This window comes from Peromyscus eremicus, chromosome 8a (assembly GCF_949786415.1).
Source record: "Peromyscus eremicus chromosome 8a, PerEre_H2_v1, whole genome shotgun sequence".
Lineage (NCBI taxonomy): Eukaryota > Metazoa > Chordata > Mammalia > Rodentia > Cricetidae > Peromyscus > Peromyscus eremicus.
In genome coordinates, this window is record NC_081423.1 from 102,875,151 (window position 1) to 102,890,687 (window position 15,537).

The window sequence follows — 15,537 nt, forward strand, 5'->3', positions numbered from 1 at the left end:
CGGCTCTCACTGAGCTGAGGGGAATAGTCTATAAAGAGGAAGCCTCACTGACACGTCTGGCTGGTATGAGATGCTAACAGGTTGCTGAAGTGGAGAGGCACAGCCCAGGAGGCCCAAAGTTATGGTCCTGAACTCAGACATCATCCCAGAGGCTGAAGGCATTTCCCTGGAGCAGACATGAGACCTGAGGATGCCCTGCAGGGACACATTCTCCTCCCAGTGATGCATGCAAGCAGTTCATGCTGACTCAGAGACCTGGTTGTTTTGTTTGTTTGTTTGTTTGTTGTTTTTCAGGAAGTTTGCCAGCCAGTTGTTAAACAGCTCTCATTAATAATTAAATCACATAAACTTACAATTAGTTGTGCCGAGAACAAAATTAACAAATTCATTTCATAATTACTTAATATATGTTGCTGTCCTTTGCACCTCATGTTATTGTATGTAATGGGTTGCTGCCATGGACCTCCTCACCTCCATGTCCCCCCAACTCCACATCAAATGATAGCAAGTGGACAGCTTGAAGTCAGCTTGAAGTCAAGTTCCACACCACGGGATGTGGTAAACTACAGACTAGGACTTGATGTATCAGTAGTCTGGGCCTTTGGAAGTGAGACACTGCAAATTAAATACACCAGGACTCTCGTTATGTTGTAAATAGCACAGAAAGTTGTAGCAATGTTCACATTTTAGAAATCAAGTTGTTCAGCTCATTGGCAGATTAGTAATGTCTGCCGCCTGTCTTTTGGTGTGTACTATTCACTGACTTGTAATCAAGGTCAGTTGGCATTCACATCAGAATCATAGGGAGCTGTTTGTTCAGTGCTTACCAACAATCCACTGCTCCACTCCAGAAACCTCTGGACAGGCTATCTTTAGGCAAACTGACCAAACTCTTGAGGATCCAGCCTTCTGGAAGGTCCAACCTTCCACCCCATGCCAGGGAGCTGACCAGGCCTGAAAGTCTGTGTGGGAACCAGGCTATATGTGCTTTGGATCACAGATGGCACAAAGATCTCTGTCTATCTGAGAGTCAGCACACAGGCTGGACAAAGACGTTTATTGGAGGGATGGAGGGGCACAATGTTTGGAGCATAGGGCTGAGCAGGGCGATGGTGGCCGGGCTCAGGTAGCCAGGAAGCCCCCATCCACTGGTAGAGTGGAGCCAGTGGTCATGCTACTTCGGTTGCTCAGCAGAAAGAGGATGGTGTCCACTACATTCTCCACCTCTGCAGGCAGGTGGACATCAAGAACAAAGATTAAGGAGGCTTCCCTGGTCCTTCAGCCCCAACCGATCCCCAGGCCCAGGCAAGCACTAGATCAGCCGGTACTGCTTCAGTCTGGACTCCCACCTAACTTACCAGCAAACTTGCCAAGTGGGATGCGATCCAGCATAACCTTGGCCTTGTGGGGGTCACTCCAGTTGGTCCGGCCCATGGGTGTCATCACTACGGTGGGGTTTACTGTATTCACACGGATCTGCAAAGAGGCCAGCAAGGTAAGCAACATGGGAGGGTGCCCTGGCCATAAGGACTGATTGGAGGAGTTGCCCCAGCCCAACACACCTTGTGGGGCCCAAGCTCTAGGGCCATCATCTTGGTCAGCATGTCCAGAGCACCCTTGGTGGAACCTATGAGGAAGGTTGTTGTAGAGGCCAAGAGCTGGCCGGGGAGTGGTAGTGGGGTGGGGATGGGACACAGCTGGAATTACTCACAGTAGACGCTATGGTTGGTCAGTGCACGCTGGGACGCCTGGCTGGAGACATTGACGATGGCCCCTGGGACTCCCCGAGCTATCATGCCCCTGGCCACAATCTGAAATTTTGAGGGATGTGAAGCAGAACTAGCATTCACCTTCAGAGTTCCTACTCCAGCGAGCAGGGCAACTCACCTGAGACACCTGGATGACAGCCCGAAGATTCACGTTGAAGGACCTAGTAATGAACAGACAGCCTGGTCAGGGGCAGGACTGCAGCTGCTGCACGGGATGGTTCTCCAACCCCTGCGGGCTTACGTGTCACAGGCCTCCTTGGTGACCTCAAGGAAGGGCTGCAACAGAGCCACAGCAGCATTGTTCACCAGCAGGTCCACCGGTCCCACACTGCTTAGGGCCTGTTCTGTGGCCTCCCAGTCTGCCAGGTCCACACACACAGGCTCCACGCCAGGACACTGTGTATCGGGGCAAAGCAAAGCTATTAATAAGCAACTGTATTCCAAGAATGTGGTGCTGCTGGCCTTGTCTTCCTGAGGAAAGGTAGCTAGTCTGGGAGAGTTGGACCTGGAAGGGGACTTTCAACTGGAAGGGTCAGGGGTTCCTGGTGCAGCAGCAAATTGTGAGGTGGAACCAGGAGCTGAGAGACACAGCCCCGCCTCCGGGCACTCCACTTCCTCTCCGCCCAGCATTCTTGGACCTAGGACTGCTCTCTCAGCGGACATTTCAGTTTCTTCCAAACTTAGGGAGCCAGGATGGCTTGATGGACCCCCGACCATATGCGCAGGCCTCGGAGCTAGGAAGGAGTGCAGAGGCTTCCCACCCCAACACCCAACGCCAGAGACGCGGCGGGCCTCCAGTGAGAAGCTTGCTGTGGGTGAAGGGCGTCAAGGGGTGCAGCGTCTCACTTAGAGACCGTCTCCTCGCCTCTGGACACAGTGCCTACCTCGCCAACCAAGCTGTCAAGGTCCGCTCGTGTCCGGCTCACGGCCACAACATGTGCACCAGCCGCCTGCAGCGCCAGCACAGTGCTGCGCCCGATGCCTGAGGCGAGCGAGGATTAGTGCGGGTACACCCTTTCAAACCAGCCCGACTCCGCCAGCGCCCCTCTCCTGCCGCCTCACCTTTGCCCGCGCCGGTCACCAGCGCCCGCCGACCTGCAAGCCCCAGGTCCATGGTCGCCCAGCCAGATCCTGCGGGAGGCAAGATGGACTTGGAGTTCCGGAATCGTGGGCGGGGCGAGGAGAGCCAATCGCGTGGGCTGCGTCTTGAAAAGGGCGAGGATATTAAAATAATAGTTCTTTCTGTCGTGTTGATTGGCTGAACTGCAGTGGGCGTGACCGAGGGACGCAGCTGCACAAACTGCACCAGACTGATCCAACTACAGAGCGTGGAATCGGCTTAGCGAGCTCTGGTCTGCATGGTTTTCACTGCCAAGAAAATTTCCATGAGAACCAGATATAGCAACTTTGCCAGGCGTTTCAAGGATATTCGTGATCCTGAGAGCCATGTCCAAAAACGTTTTATGTGTTCTTTCCCCAGGCTTGGGAGTGGGTCACAATAGCTCACATGTAATACTCACAGAAAACCAAACCAAACCAAACCAAAAACTGGACATCCAGATAAGTCCGAGGAAGACACTGTTACCAATAACGCCCCAAGTTAGCATCAAGGGGAGCTGAAGCCCAAGGTCACCTCACCCAGCTTGCATCAGGTCACTAGCCCTTTATAGAAAGTGAGCAGGAAAAGAGGATTGGGTTCAGGGATGTACATGAGGACTGGCAGACAAACACTACTTTCCAAGTCAGTTACAGATTAATGAATGTCTAAGTGTGCACTGCGTCTCCTATAAAAATATTTTGTTGTTCGGGTCATGGTACAGAAGACTACAGCTGCTGTTCTCAGAACCTACCGGCCAGGAGCAGGGATCTGGGGACAGGGCTTTGCGTCACTTGGGGCTTTGGGCCCAAAGAGGTGCATGCATGGGCTGACTCAGATTTGAAAATCAGCTGCAGGGGGCTCAGTGGTTAAGACTACTGGATGCTCTTCCAAAGGACTCCAGTTTGATTCCCAGTACCCACATGACCGCTCACAAACATCTGTTTTAGAGAAACTCATGCCCTCTTCTGGCCTCTATGGGCACCAGGCATGCATGTGGTACACAGACATATATGCAGGCAAAACCCATACACATAAAATAATAACTTTTTTTTAATTTAAAGGAAAGAAAAGCAGCTGAAAGGTACATAGTCAAGTGCCCACCTCCCCAATCTTTGACCTGCTCACCACCACTGTAAGACTGTCTGTGAATACTGCCATCTGCTCCTAACCTTGAATTCTGCCATCTGCCTGCCCAACCCCTAGACACAGTTGCTTAGAGTTCATTAGTGGTTTCGGTTTTCTAGGACATGCACAAATGTCATTCACTCTTCTGTGGTCCCGGGTGGACATGGCTGCAGCTCAGGCCTTGCTCTCTGGAGAGAGGCCCTCTCAGAACCTGTGTCCTGTGCTCTTTAGAAGGTCTTACCTGAGCCCATCCTCCTCTGCCCTGCCGCTTGCCCTGAGTTAGACCCTGAATCGGTTCAAATGGTTGGCCCCTTCAAGCCCAACAGTCTACCGGATGCCAAGGGCCAATGCAAGCAAACACGAGACAACCTGCCAGGGCCCTTGAGACGCCTTGAGGAGCCCTGAGTTACAGGGCTCTTGTGCTAGTTCTGGCTAGGGTGATAGACCAGCTGGCTAACTGTGAGAGCTTCCATTGGGCAGCCCTGTCAGCATGCTCTTAAGTATGGAGCTGGCCCGGGAAGTGGGTTCCAGAGAAGACTGAGAGATTCCAGTTCCTGCCCAATGGCTCCTCTCCTTCTCACAAAGAGTACACAGGTTTAGGAGTGACCTGGTCCAGGACATCTCCCCTTTCCTGCTTCCCTTCCCTTCCCCTGATTGCTGAGCTGGGGTCCGAACACCAGAGGCACCGGACTCAGTAATGGAAAGGTGAGGAACCTAAGAGAAGGCACATGACAACACAGCCCTTTTTTTCAAAAGAACCATCCTTTGGTCACATTGGTCACAAGGCACAGTAGGTTTTGGAAGATACCATGCTTTGAGGTGAAATGCCTGCAGCAGGACCTGGGCCAGCATCCAGCCTTGCAGTGTGCCACCCCCAAGGAGTCTTGCGCAATGGTTTGGGAACACGGCGGCCCATTTATTTAGGAAAATGAGACCAGCAAAGCAGATACGGAGAACAAGGACCCCAAGGTCCAGAGCATGGAGTGGTTGTGGGATCAGACAATAACACTGGCGGCTGGGAGCTGTGTTGAGGGCAGGGCTGTGGCATAGGGATCAGGCTGTGAGATCCGTAGAAGCTTTGTCTCGAGGTTGGAGCCAGGGAAGCCACTCTGAGGTGCAAACATCTGGGCAGTCTAGGAGGCCAGGTAACCAGCGTCCACCAGGATGCCAGAGCCACTGGTAGAGGCACTGCTGTCGCTGAGCAGGAAGAGGATACTGTTGACAACGTCCTCCACCTCTGCAGGAGAGCAGAGCAGTCAGGGCTTCTGCTTGCCCAGCTGCTGGGAGCCAATACTGATTCCCTCACCCACATCCCCAGCTGACCTGCGAACTTCCTCAGTGGGTGGCGCTCCTTGAGCTTCCTGGCAAACTCAGCATCTGCAGTGACTTTCTTGCCCATATCAGTCAGCACCACAGTAGGGTTTACAGAGTTTACCCGGATCTGGGGCCAGAAGCCACAGCTGGTGGTACAGCCAATGAACTAGCCCTAGCCACACAGCTCAGGACTTGCCCCAGGTCAAGCCTGATGAGCTTGCTTGCTGAACACTGACTCCACTGCTCAGAGCATCCCCAAGCCTCACCCCACCCTCAGCCTCAACCCCCAGCCCTGCCCCAGGTGCCCATCATCTGTCCCTCAGGTGTGGACCCATGCCCCTGTGCCTACCTTGTGTGGCCCCAGTTCCCTGGCCATGGCTTTGGTCAGCATAGTCATTGCGCCCTTGGTGGAGCCTGTGGATGTGTGTGTATGCTGAGGACAGTTTAATTATCCAGTCCTCCTTCTGAGAGACCCACCCAGAACCTACTCCTGGTCCCCCCACAATGGAGGGTGCACTCACAGTAGTTGGTCAGGCCAGGGAAGGTGACATAGGCCACCATGCTGGAGACATTGACAATGGACCCTGCCACTCCGCGGTCAATCATGCCCTTGGCTACCATCTGGAAGAATGAGTTGGGGGTAGCTCAACCTGCCTTGCCCTGCCCCACCCTCCACAGGGGTTCATCTCTGGGCCACAGCCCTCCTACCATCTCACCTGGGATACTTGCAACACAGAGCGAAGATTCACATTGAAGGACCTGGCAGGAGAGGAACAATGGCGTCCTGTACCGCCCATCTTCAGCAACCCTCCCCAGCCTGCCCCCTCTCCCCAAGTGCCCACCTGTCAAAGGCCTCCTTGGTGGCCTCCAGGAAAGGCTGCTTTATAACTAGCGCTGCGTTGTTCACCAGCAGGTCCACGGGGCCAATACCGCCCAGTGCCTTCTCTGTGGCCTCCCAGTCACCCAGGTCCACGCACACAGGCTCTATCCCCGGACACTGTGGGAGACATCGGTTGGTGGCCTGAGGCATTGTCCCAGCCAGCTTCTGATGGATCCCTGAGGGTGGGGAGCAGGCCCAGGCGAGGCAGGGCTGTGTGCCTCACCTCTTTGGTGAGGCTGACCAGGTCTGCGTTGGTACGTGTCACGGCCACCACTTTGGCTCCTGAGGCATGCAGGGCTTTAACAGTGTCACGTCCAATCCCTACAAAGAGGGAATATGGAGGGATTAGGGCCCTATAGGCCTGGTCACAGAAAGGGTTAGTTAGGATCACAGGTGAAAGTAAAGACCCCAGAGGGCAGCTGGCTCCTAATAAGCTCCAGCGAAGGCTGATCCTGGTGCTTTCTGCCCAGTCTGGATCTAGGAGCTATCCTGAAGCCAAACTAAGTTCACCCATCATGGGTATTGTGATGGCCAGGATGGAGTTGTCATTCTGTCTTGGTCCATCTCCAGCCAGGTAACATAAATGGGTCAGTCCTGGTCAGTGCAGGTCAGATTCTGGAGGGCTGAGCTGTGACAAGGGCCCCTATTCCATGTTGCGATGGGCCCCCTTCCTCTCCCCAACCTGCACACACTCACCTTTCCCTGCTCCTGTCACCAGGGCCCTCAGGCCACTGAAATTCAGCTTCATGCTGCTGACAGCAGTGTACTCCTGCAGCAAGAGACGGGCTCAGATTTTTATGGCTGGGCTGGCAGGCGGGGCAGAGGTGGAGCTAGGAGCCGACTGGCCTGGCCAGGGTGGCATGACCCACTTCCTTCACAGATAGACCTCTCACTCCCCAAATATGACAGCCAGCTGCTTGTTAGGGTTTGAAGAAGAAATGAGAAACGGTGTACACACATATGCCTGTTAGAGGAGCTCACACAGCCATGTACCAGGAAAGTTGGAAGCCTGGGAATGAAATTTGTGTTTTCTTTGGTCTAGTTTAGTCTTGACCCTGATCACATGCTAGGCAATCCTTTTACCACTGAGCCACACTCCTGATCTAGGAGAATAGAAATTTCGGTTTTCTGATTGCATTTCTTAGACAGAAGCCTTGGCCAGCAACAGTGTTAACGGAAGAGAAGCTGGACTTCCAGTCAGTTGTGGGTACTTCAACCTGACTGAAGGGCCAGGACAGCTGTGCCCATGGACATGTAGTGGCTAACCTCTCAGCGTTGACAGTTCTCGGGAGATAATCCAGCATCTTGGATCAGCTCAGTGTCCATAGGGGACAGGGGCAGGCATCCAGTGAACAAGAGCATCAAGCTGATCCCTGGACTAGGTCAGACGGCAAGTCTATTCCCATCTAACCCCGCTCAGCATTCCTGAAGTCTGTCATCTTTACTTGCTTCTCCCAGGTGACCTCCACCTGCCCCCAGACATTCTGCCCTTGGTGACCACACTGAGGCACCCTCTACCCTTTGAGGTGGGACTCTTCATCTCAGAGCATATAGGTGGATCCCTAGGAGAAGTTTTGAGAAACAATCAGAAGATTGAATGTCCATCTTAGCCAAGGGCAGTGGTGGTGCACGCTTTTAATCCCAGCACTCTGGAGGCAGAGGCAGGTGTTTGAGGCCAGCCTGGTCTACAGAGTGAGTTCCAGGACAGCTGGCCTACACAAAGAAACTCTGTCTCAAAAAAACAAAAACAAAACAAACAAAAATGTGCATCCTAATTCTTCATCTAGGAAACTGTCGAAGGCCATTAAGCCCTTCCTAAGCTTGTGTGACAGGGCTCGTGAAATGAACACTTCTCTCCAGGGGAGTCATGGCAGGGCACAAGGCTTGCTGTGCCAAGCAGGAGATTCGAAAGCACAGCTCATCCCAGTGACAGCCCCAAGCATCAGGCACGTTCAGGCTTCTCACCTGCTGCCTTTTCGAGACAGGGTCTCTCTGTATAGTTTTGGTGCCTGTCCTGGATCTCGCTCTGTAGACTAGGCTGGCCTCGAACTCACAGAGATCCACCTGGCTCTGTCTCCTGAGTGCTGGGATTAAAGGGGTGCGCCACCCCAACCCGGCTGCCTTTCCCTTCTTGTAACCAGGCTCCACACTGAGACTGAGTGAACCTCAGAAAGATGACAGATGTATTGTAGGTGATGTTCACCACTGGCTAGGCCAGGCCAGATGCCCCCTGGCCTTCCGAGAATTTGTCTGCTCTGCTTTCCATTGCCCCACAGGAAAGCTGGGTTTACAGATGCGTGTGGGTTCTTGCACAGTAAGTGCTCTGCCCAGAGTCAGTTCCTGAGCCTTGCTTATCCTTTTTGTTTCAGCTAAAATTCTGGAGAAATTTAGGAGAAACCAGCAAGGTTACCAAGCCTTTTGACTTATTCTTTTGTTTTGTTTTTTTTCTGAGATAGTGTAGCTTTGGCTGTCCTGGAATTTCCTTTGCTAGACCAGACTGGCCTTGAACTCAGAGATCTGCCCACTTCTGGGATTAAAGGTATGCACCACCATGCCTGGCTGCTGCTGCCGCCACCTCCTTCTCGTCTTCTTTTCCTTTCTTTCTTTCAAAATGTTTTATTACAAGTAAACTGGTAGTACCTACTTTTCAGGAGTGGCTCTGTGCAACATTTATTAGCCCCCTGAAATTCATTTAGCCCCCTTTGAAGATGCCTTAAAATTTATGAGCCTGAATGTAGCCATTATGAGACCATTAGTTCTGCTCCTTATGAGCTACCTGTTTTTTTCTTTATGGTTCTTAGTTGTGCTTTTGCAGAGTTACCAGCTTAAGTTGTGCTGGGATCAAGAAAAATGGGCCTTGGCGGTACGTGTTCCTGGAGTTGTATCCATGCCAGTGGATGCCCACAAGCTCCAGAAGAGAATTTGACATTGCTGCTGCTGTTGTTGCTGTTATAGCAGTGGCGGCCACCGCTGCTACTGTTTCCGGGATTACCATTTCATAATTGCTTACTACAGCTAGCACAGTGGAGACCCTGGCAGCAAAAGTAGCTACCACAGTTAATTAATCTTTCATTCTATTGGGCATGATAAATTTAATTCAATAGTTATATACATTTCGATTGGCTTTGAAAATTATAAATTTATAAACTCAAGTTCCATTTGCTTTTGGGATACCATCTTACAAGGACTCCAATTTGCAGTAAGGCTTGTTAAGGAAGGGAATGGCTCAGTTGCCTTTAACCTACCGACTATGGGTGGGATAGGACCTCTGTTGGTCTTTTCTGTGTCGAACACACAGATTGCAAGCCCAGCGCCACTTTGAGATCTTTGGCAGCAGTTAACTCTGCAGCTCACACACAATTGAGCCTGTATGATAATAAGTATTCAGAGCCCGGTAATGCCTGGGGGGGTGGCGCTCACCAACCTAAGACAGAGCGCCTGTGTGGCCTGGGCAGGCGTCTCCATGATGGGTAAGGTGACCTGCTGACGTCCAACACAACCTAAGTCAGAAGCTCATTTTCTAGTAAAAGGGCCCTGCCCCCCCCCCCCCCCCCCCCCGTTTTGGATAACTGTTGCCTTGCTTGCTGACCTTGACCTTGATATCCTCCCTATGCTAATTCCCTGCCAGGTTCCACCCTCCTGAATGCTTAAGGGAAGTTCCTTGTCTGTGTATCCTGCATAATGGGCATTAACAGCTTAGATGCAAGATTGTAAAACATCAGTAGCGAACTTCTGCCCTCTGGGGTTCTCCCATTGTGCTGTAAGCCTGTATTTAAGACCTCCTCCCTCCTTCAATAAACAGCATTTGGCATTAAAAAAATAAAATAAAATAAAAATAAAAATGGAAAGAGACAGCAGTAGCTGGGGAAATGGAGATGAGCCCACAGTCCAGGCTGCTGTTTCGATTTCATAAGTCATGGTGGGCAATTCATTCTCTAGGAGGTCTCTGCTTTTTCACTTAAAAAAAAATTGACTTTTTTCTTTACAAAAAATAACATTCATTTATGTTTGGAAAAAAAAAAGTAAACTGGGCAGTGGTGGCACACGCCCTTAATCCCAGCACTTGGGAAGCAGAGGCAGGTGGATTTCTGTGGGTTCAAAGCCAGCCTGGTCTACAGTTTCAGAACAGCCAGAGCTGTTACACAAAAAAACCCTGTCTCAAAAAACCAAATAAAATAAAATAAAAATAATACTAGTAATGACTGAAACGTGGACAAAGACATCCTCTTACTGCCCTGCTATCCTATGGTAACCATGGTTAGTCATTTGGTTTATTGTCTACTTTGATATCTTGGTGTGTTCTTTGCAGCCATGACCATATTCATATACTTTGTCTTACAATATTTATAGCATTTTCTAATTTTTTTTATAATATCAATCATTAACTTTTAGTAAGTACATAATGTACCATTCATGGATATCTATTTGCTCACTACTTAGACCAAAGGATTATAAATAGTGGCCCTATATTTGTAAATAGAGTTTATTGTTGTGTTTTGTTTTTTGAGACAGAGTTTCTCTGTGTAGTGCTGACTGTCCTGGATCTCGCTCTGTAGATCTAAATGGCCTTAAACTCAGAGATCCCCCTATCTCTGGACTTCCCCAGTGCTGGGATTAAAGGATTTACACCTGGCTTGTAAGTTAAGTTTTAGTATAAACAGTCATGCCCATTTGTTTAGACTATACCTGTTCTCATGTTACCAACAGCAGTATTGGTAAATTACGGCAGAGACAGTATAGCCTACAAAGTCTCAATGATTTATTCTCTGGCCTTTAAAAAAAAAAAGTATGCTGACTCCTGCCCTGAAATTTTAGTTCTTAATTTGGGCTATGTTGCAAAGCTCTGTCCTTGGTGGCAAGACACTGCCGTCTTCCACGTAGCTGTTCCTAGGCTAGAGGAAGGGGCTTCATTGAGAAGGCTGTGGGAAAGCCATTGTCCACGGTAGGTGAAAACGTTCCAGCGTGGCTGCTTTCCAGTGTGGTCACCCACACTTCGGTCAGTAACCCCTCACCCATATTCTGTATGTAAGTCCAATACACTTGTTGGTTCCTCAAGGTGAACTGTGGTGGAATTTTCCTTTGGTCTGTCATTGGGACCTAAGGAAGAGGGGGTAGATGTTATTTACACATCTCCCAGGAGAAATGCCATTTGGAATATATTTGTGTATTGTTTTTTATACTTTGGACAATATACTGGGGATATTATAATAAGGAAAAGAAGTGATTGTTTAAAATGAGCTCACTGTGGCAGTAAGTACGGTGGGCAGAGGCAGCACACAAGCTCCATCTGTGTGGACACATCCTTGGTAAATAGCCATGGCCTGCATATAGCCATAATTAACTATCTCTGATAAGAAAGTTCCAGGGCAACTATTCTGTATCCTCAAACAATATAGATTCTTCTATTTGGGAAAATTGTATTCCTAAAGAAGACGTATGGACTGGGACCAGTGGGCAACCCTGAGTATTTCTGAGACCAAAGGCCCACTTGTTCTAGTCAGCCTTCAATTGCTGTGATGAACACTGACCAGAAGTAACTTGGGGAGGAAAGGGTTTATTTCATCAGCTGTAGTCCATCATAAAGGGAAGTCAGGGCAGGAACTGGAGGCAGAAATCAAAGCAGAAGCCATGGAGGAACATTGCTTACTGGCTTACTCCTCATGGCTTGCTCAACCTGCTTGCTTTTGTTTATTGTTTGTTTTTTTTTGCTTGTTTGAGACAGGGTCCTGTATCAGGAATCTTAGAAGGTACTTATTAATCAAATCAAACCTGAGGCCAGTTATTGGGGTGAACTCTAGAAGATCAGAGAAGCAGAACAAGCCACAGCTAACCTCACCTGGCCAACTTCTCAGCTGATCTTGTTTCCTCAGACTGGAAGCCTCTGTGTCCTCATATCCGAATGGCTCTCAGCTGAACTGTGCTGCTCAAAACCTAAAAGCTTAACCAGCCAAATGCTTCTAGTTTCTGGCCCTCATGCCTTATATACCTTTCTGCTTTCTACCATCACTCCCTGGGATTAAAGGCTTGCTTTCTGGGATTAAAGGCGTGAGTCACCATGCTTGGCTGTATCCTTGAACACATGGATTTCTGCCTCTGGAATGCTAGGATTAAAGGCATGTGCTACCACTGCCTATCCTCATGTTTAATATTATGGCTGTTCTGTCTCTGACCCCAGATAAGTTTATTAGGGTGCACAATATTTTGGGGAACATAATACCACCACAGGGTCCCTCCATGTAGCTTAAGCTGTCCTGGAATTCACTGTATAGACCAGGATGGCCTAGAACTCACAGAGATCCACCTGCCTCTGTCTCTCAACTAAGATTAAAGGTGTGTACCACCACAACCTGCTTGTGTATACAACTCAGGACCACCTGCCCAGCGACAACACTGCTCGCTATGGACTAGGCCCTCCTACATCAATAATTAAGCGAGACAACACCCCACAGATTTGCCTACAGGCCAGTCTGATGAAGTCATTCTCTCAATTAAGATTTATTTTTTAGGTGCCAAAGAGATGGCTCAGTAGAGGACCTGGGTTTAGTTCCCAGCACCCACATGGGTCATAACTGTTTGTGACTCCAGTTCCAGGGGATCTGATATCCTCTTCTGCCTTTCACTGGTACCAGGCACACATGTAGTGCACAGATATACATGCAGGCAAATATACATTAAAGTCTTTTGTTTAAATTCCATCTTCCAGGATACATCTAGGTTTGTGACAAGTTGACAAAAGCCGTCCAGCATACAATTCTTTCATAAATGACAGACAGCTTTCATCTTGTAGGAGAAATATTCTGAGGATCTGGTAACATAAATCCATCAGTATGTTTCTAACAGATGATTGTACATCCTGCCTCCACGGCCCAAGTGAAAGATGTGGGCAAACCCAGGAGTCACAGCACCATCTCACCAACCTTGGAAAACGTGTCTTTTTTTTTTTTTTTTGGTTGTTGTTTTTGTTTTGTTTTTTTTGTTTGTTTGTTTGTTTGAGACAGGGTTTCTCTGTGTAACAACCCTAACTGTCCTGGAACTCACTCTGTAGACCAGGCTGCCCTCAAACTCACAGAGATCTGCCTGCCTCTGCTTCCCAAGTGCTGGGATTAATGGCTTGTGCCACCACCACCTGGCTTTTTTTTTGCGGGTGTGTGTGTGTGTGTGTGTGTGTGTGTGTGTGTGTGTGTGTGTCTTAATAGTAGAGTGAGGAGAGCTATTACGTCTACTGAATATTATTAAGGGCCAACCTTAATAATATTCTTCCCAGGGACCCAGAAGAGAAGCTACTAACGGTGAGAATTATTTTAGCGAAAAGAATCTAAGTACACTGAGCTCTTAGTCTGCCTACTTTATTCCTCTGAGATAAAATCCTATCTACACAGCTTCAGTTCTGTTCTCGTGCCTAGCTCCTTTCTTGCCTGATTTCTCTCTACCTTTATCTGTTGTCCCCTCTATGTTCTATCTTAATTCTCTCATCTTAGTTCTGCCCCATCTTGGTCTTTCTCATCTTGTTCTTCCCCATCTGGCTCTTCCTCATCTTCCATCTCATTCTTCTAGTTCTCCATCTAGTTCCCCAGTCAAAATCCTCCCTAAGTCATGAGGTTTACAGTTATATACCCATGCAATAGCAGTGGTCTAGCTAAAGCAAAGTCACCAGGCTTGAATTCTTACAGAGTCATAAAGGCAGATGAGAGTTTTCCTCAGGCAGTGACTGTCAGGCTTTCTTTTACAACCAAAAAAGGGAGTGGTAAAGGAGGAGGTCAACTGACAGCTAAGATCGGTCAATATATCAAAAAGCAAATTTATGTGCTCAAACTACATTCCTAGGGGTGGCTAGGTAAATGTTAGGAGTCTATAATGTTAGTATAAATAGCACTAAGGCTGTATAAGAAAGGAGAGTCTGAGCTAATATACCTTAATTTAGGAGATCGTTTGGCCTTAGACGCTTGATAGGTATTTCAGATAAAATACACTGTTATGAGTTCTTGGAAGCATACACAGCATACAGAAATTCATTGTAGGAATCAGCTAATATATATACAAAAGCTAAAATATCACCAAGACTTAGGAAAAGCCCCTGACCTTCCCAAGTGGTACATTTTGTGATAGTAGCTGAATTCCACCACATTTTCCTGAGGCTAGCAGCTTATGTCACACCAGTGAGCATGACCTCATCATGGCAAAAAACCTGCATGGGGTCCTATATAATGATGGGCATTAAGGTTCAGTCAGCACTGCTGCCGAGGAAGAAAGTGTAGGCAGCTGGCTCTGTCACTGAGAACAACTTCTACTGGTAATCCTTCCTACCAGGCTCAGAGGGAAGAGTTTTCAAGCAGGACCACAGTTAATAGCAGGTGTTTTTTACTGTGATGACTTAGGAGGCTTTCTCAAGAAATGGTGTTCACAATGGCAGCTTCAACTGTGGTCACTGACATTATTTTGTGATAATCCTATCATCTGCGAAGATCCATCTCCCTATCTTCTGAATATCTAAAGAGGGAAGTCATGTGTTATGGTGATATTTTATTTGTACTGAAATGTGATTTTATTTGTATGTTAATAAATAAAGTTGCCAGGGGGTCAGAGCTAATAGCAAGCCATAGCAGAAACTGGGCGGTGGTGGTGCACACCTTTAATCCAGGCTCTTGGGAGACAGAGCTAGGCGGATCTCTGTGTGTTCAGGGATACAGTCAGCATGGAGACACACGCCTTTAATCTCAATACCAACCATAGAAGACCTGGAGGTCTGTACAGACAGGCAGTGACGAGGAGCTCATGTGGTTGGGTTTACAACCAATGAGAAGGCAGAATAGAAAGTCTATAAAAAAGACAAACACACAGGAAGTAGGTATCTTGCTGAGGAGTACAAACGGCAGTGAAGGGTAAGGTTTTTAGTTTTTAGCTATTGCTCTGACCTCTTGGGCTTTCATCTTTGCACTGGCTCTGTGTTTCTTATTTAATAAGACAGTTACACCTATAATGTGTCTGTGCTGGAGCCACCAATCTGGGCATGTTGGTGGCAGATAGATGATCAGAAGCATGTGGTAGGACCTTACAGGCTATTCACAGCACAGTCCTCTTGCTTTGGGTCTTTGGGTTGAGGGTTAAGACAGAGTCTTGGGCTGGGCGGTGGTGGCTCCCAGCACTCGGGAGACAGAGCCAGGCAGATCTCTGTGAGTTCAAGGCTAGCCTGGGCTACAGAGTGAGTTCCAGGACAGGCACCAAAACTACACAAAGAAGCCCTGTCTCGAAAACAAACAAACACCCCCCAAAAACAAAAACAAAAACAACAAAACAAGACAAAAAGACAAGAGTCCTGCTATGTAGCCCCAGCGGATCTGGACTGCATATAG

At 48.7% G+C, this 15,537-nt stretch overlaps 2 protein-coding genes across 2 annotated transcripts; both read right to left on the minus strand.

Annotated features, from left to right (window-relative positions):
* Positions 1 to 1,020: 1,020 nt before the first annotated feature.
* On the minus strand, positions 1,021 to 2,950 carry Dcxr (dicarbonyl and L-xylulose reductase). The gene is made up of 8 exons (XM_059269873.1): positions 2,832 to 2,950; positions 2,654 to 2,751; positions 2,011 to 2,165; positions 1,888 to 1,930; positions 1,712 to 1,811; positions 1,563 to 1,627; positions 1,359 to 1,476; positions 1,021 to 1,226 (listed from the first exon to the last, which is right to left on the minus strand). The coding sequence occupies exons 1-8, from the start codon at positions 2,881 to 2,883 to the stop codon at positions 1,123 to 1,125; spliced, it is 735 nt and encodes a 244-aa protein (XP_059125856.1). The 5' UTR covers positions 2,884 to 2,950; the 3' UTR covers positions 1,021 to 1,122.
* A 2,150-nt stretch (positions 2,951 to 5,100) lies between these two features.
* On the minus strand, positions 5,101 to 6,935 carry LOC131916515 (carbonyl reductase [NADPH] 2). Its single transcript, XM_059269875.1, has 8 exons — positions 6,884 to 6,935; positions 6,411 to 6,508; positions 6,150 to 6,304; positions 6,024 to 6,066; positions 5,829 to 5,928; positions 5,657 to 5,721; positions 5,317 to 5,434; positions 5,101 to 5,230 (listed from the first exon to the last, which is right to left on the minus strand). The coding sequence occupies exons 1-8, from the start codon at positions 6,933 to 6,935 to the stop codon at positions 5,127 to 5,129; spliced, it is 735 nt and encodes a 244-aa protein (XP_059125858.1). The 3' UTR covers positions 5,101 to 5,126.
* Positions 6,936 to 15,537: the final 8,602 nt, after the last annotated feature.

Coding starts and splice junctions, on each gene's coding strand:
- LOC131916515 (XM_059269875.1), bottom strand. CDS start 6,935: ATGAAGCTGAATTTCAGTGGCCTGAGGGCCCTGGTGACAGGAGCAGGG. Junction 6,067..6,149: donor ACCAAGGAGGCCTTTGACAG/GTGGGCACTTGG, acceptor CTCTCCTGCCAG/GTCCTTCAATGTGAATCTTC. Junction 5,929..6,023: donor CTGTGTTGCAAGTATCCCAG/GTGAGATGGTAG, acceptor TCATTCTTCCAG/ATGGTAGCCAAGGGCATGAT.
- Dcxr (XM_059269873.1), bottom strand. CDS start 2,883: ATGGACCTGGGGCTTGCAGGTCGGCGGGCGCTGGTGACCGGCGCGGGC. Junction 1,477..1,562: donor TAGAGCTTGGGCCCCACAAG/GTGTGTTGGGCT, acceptor GCCTCTTTGCAG/ATCCGTGTGAATACAGTAAA. Junction 1,227..1,358: donor CCCACTTGGCAAGTTTGCTG/GTAAGTTAGGTG, acceptor ACCTGCCTGCAG/AGGTGGAGAATGTAGTGGAC.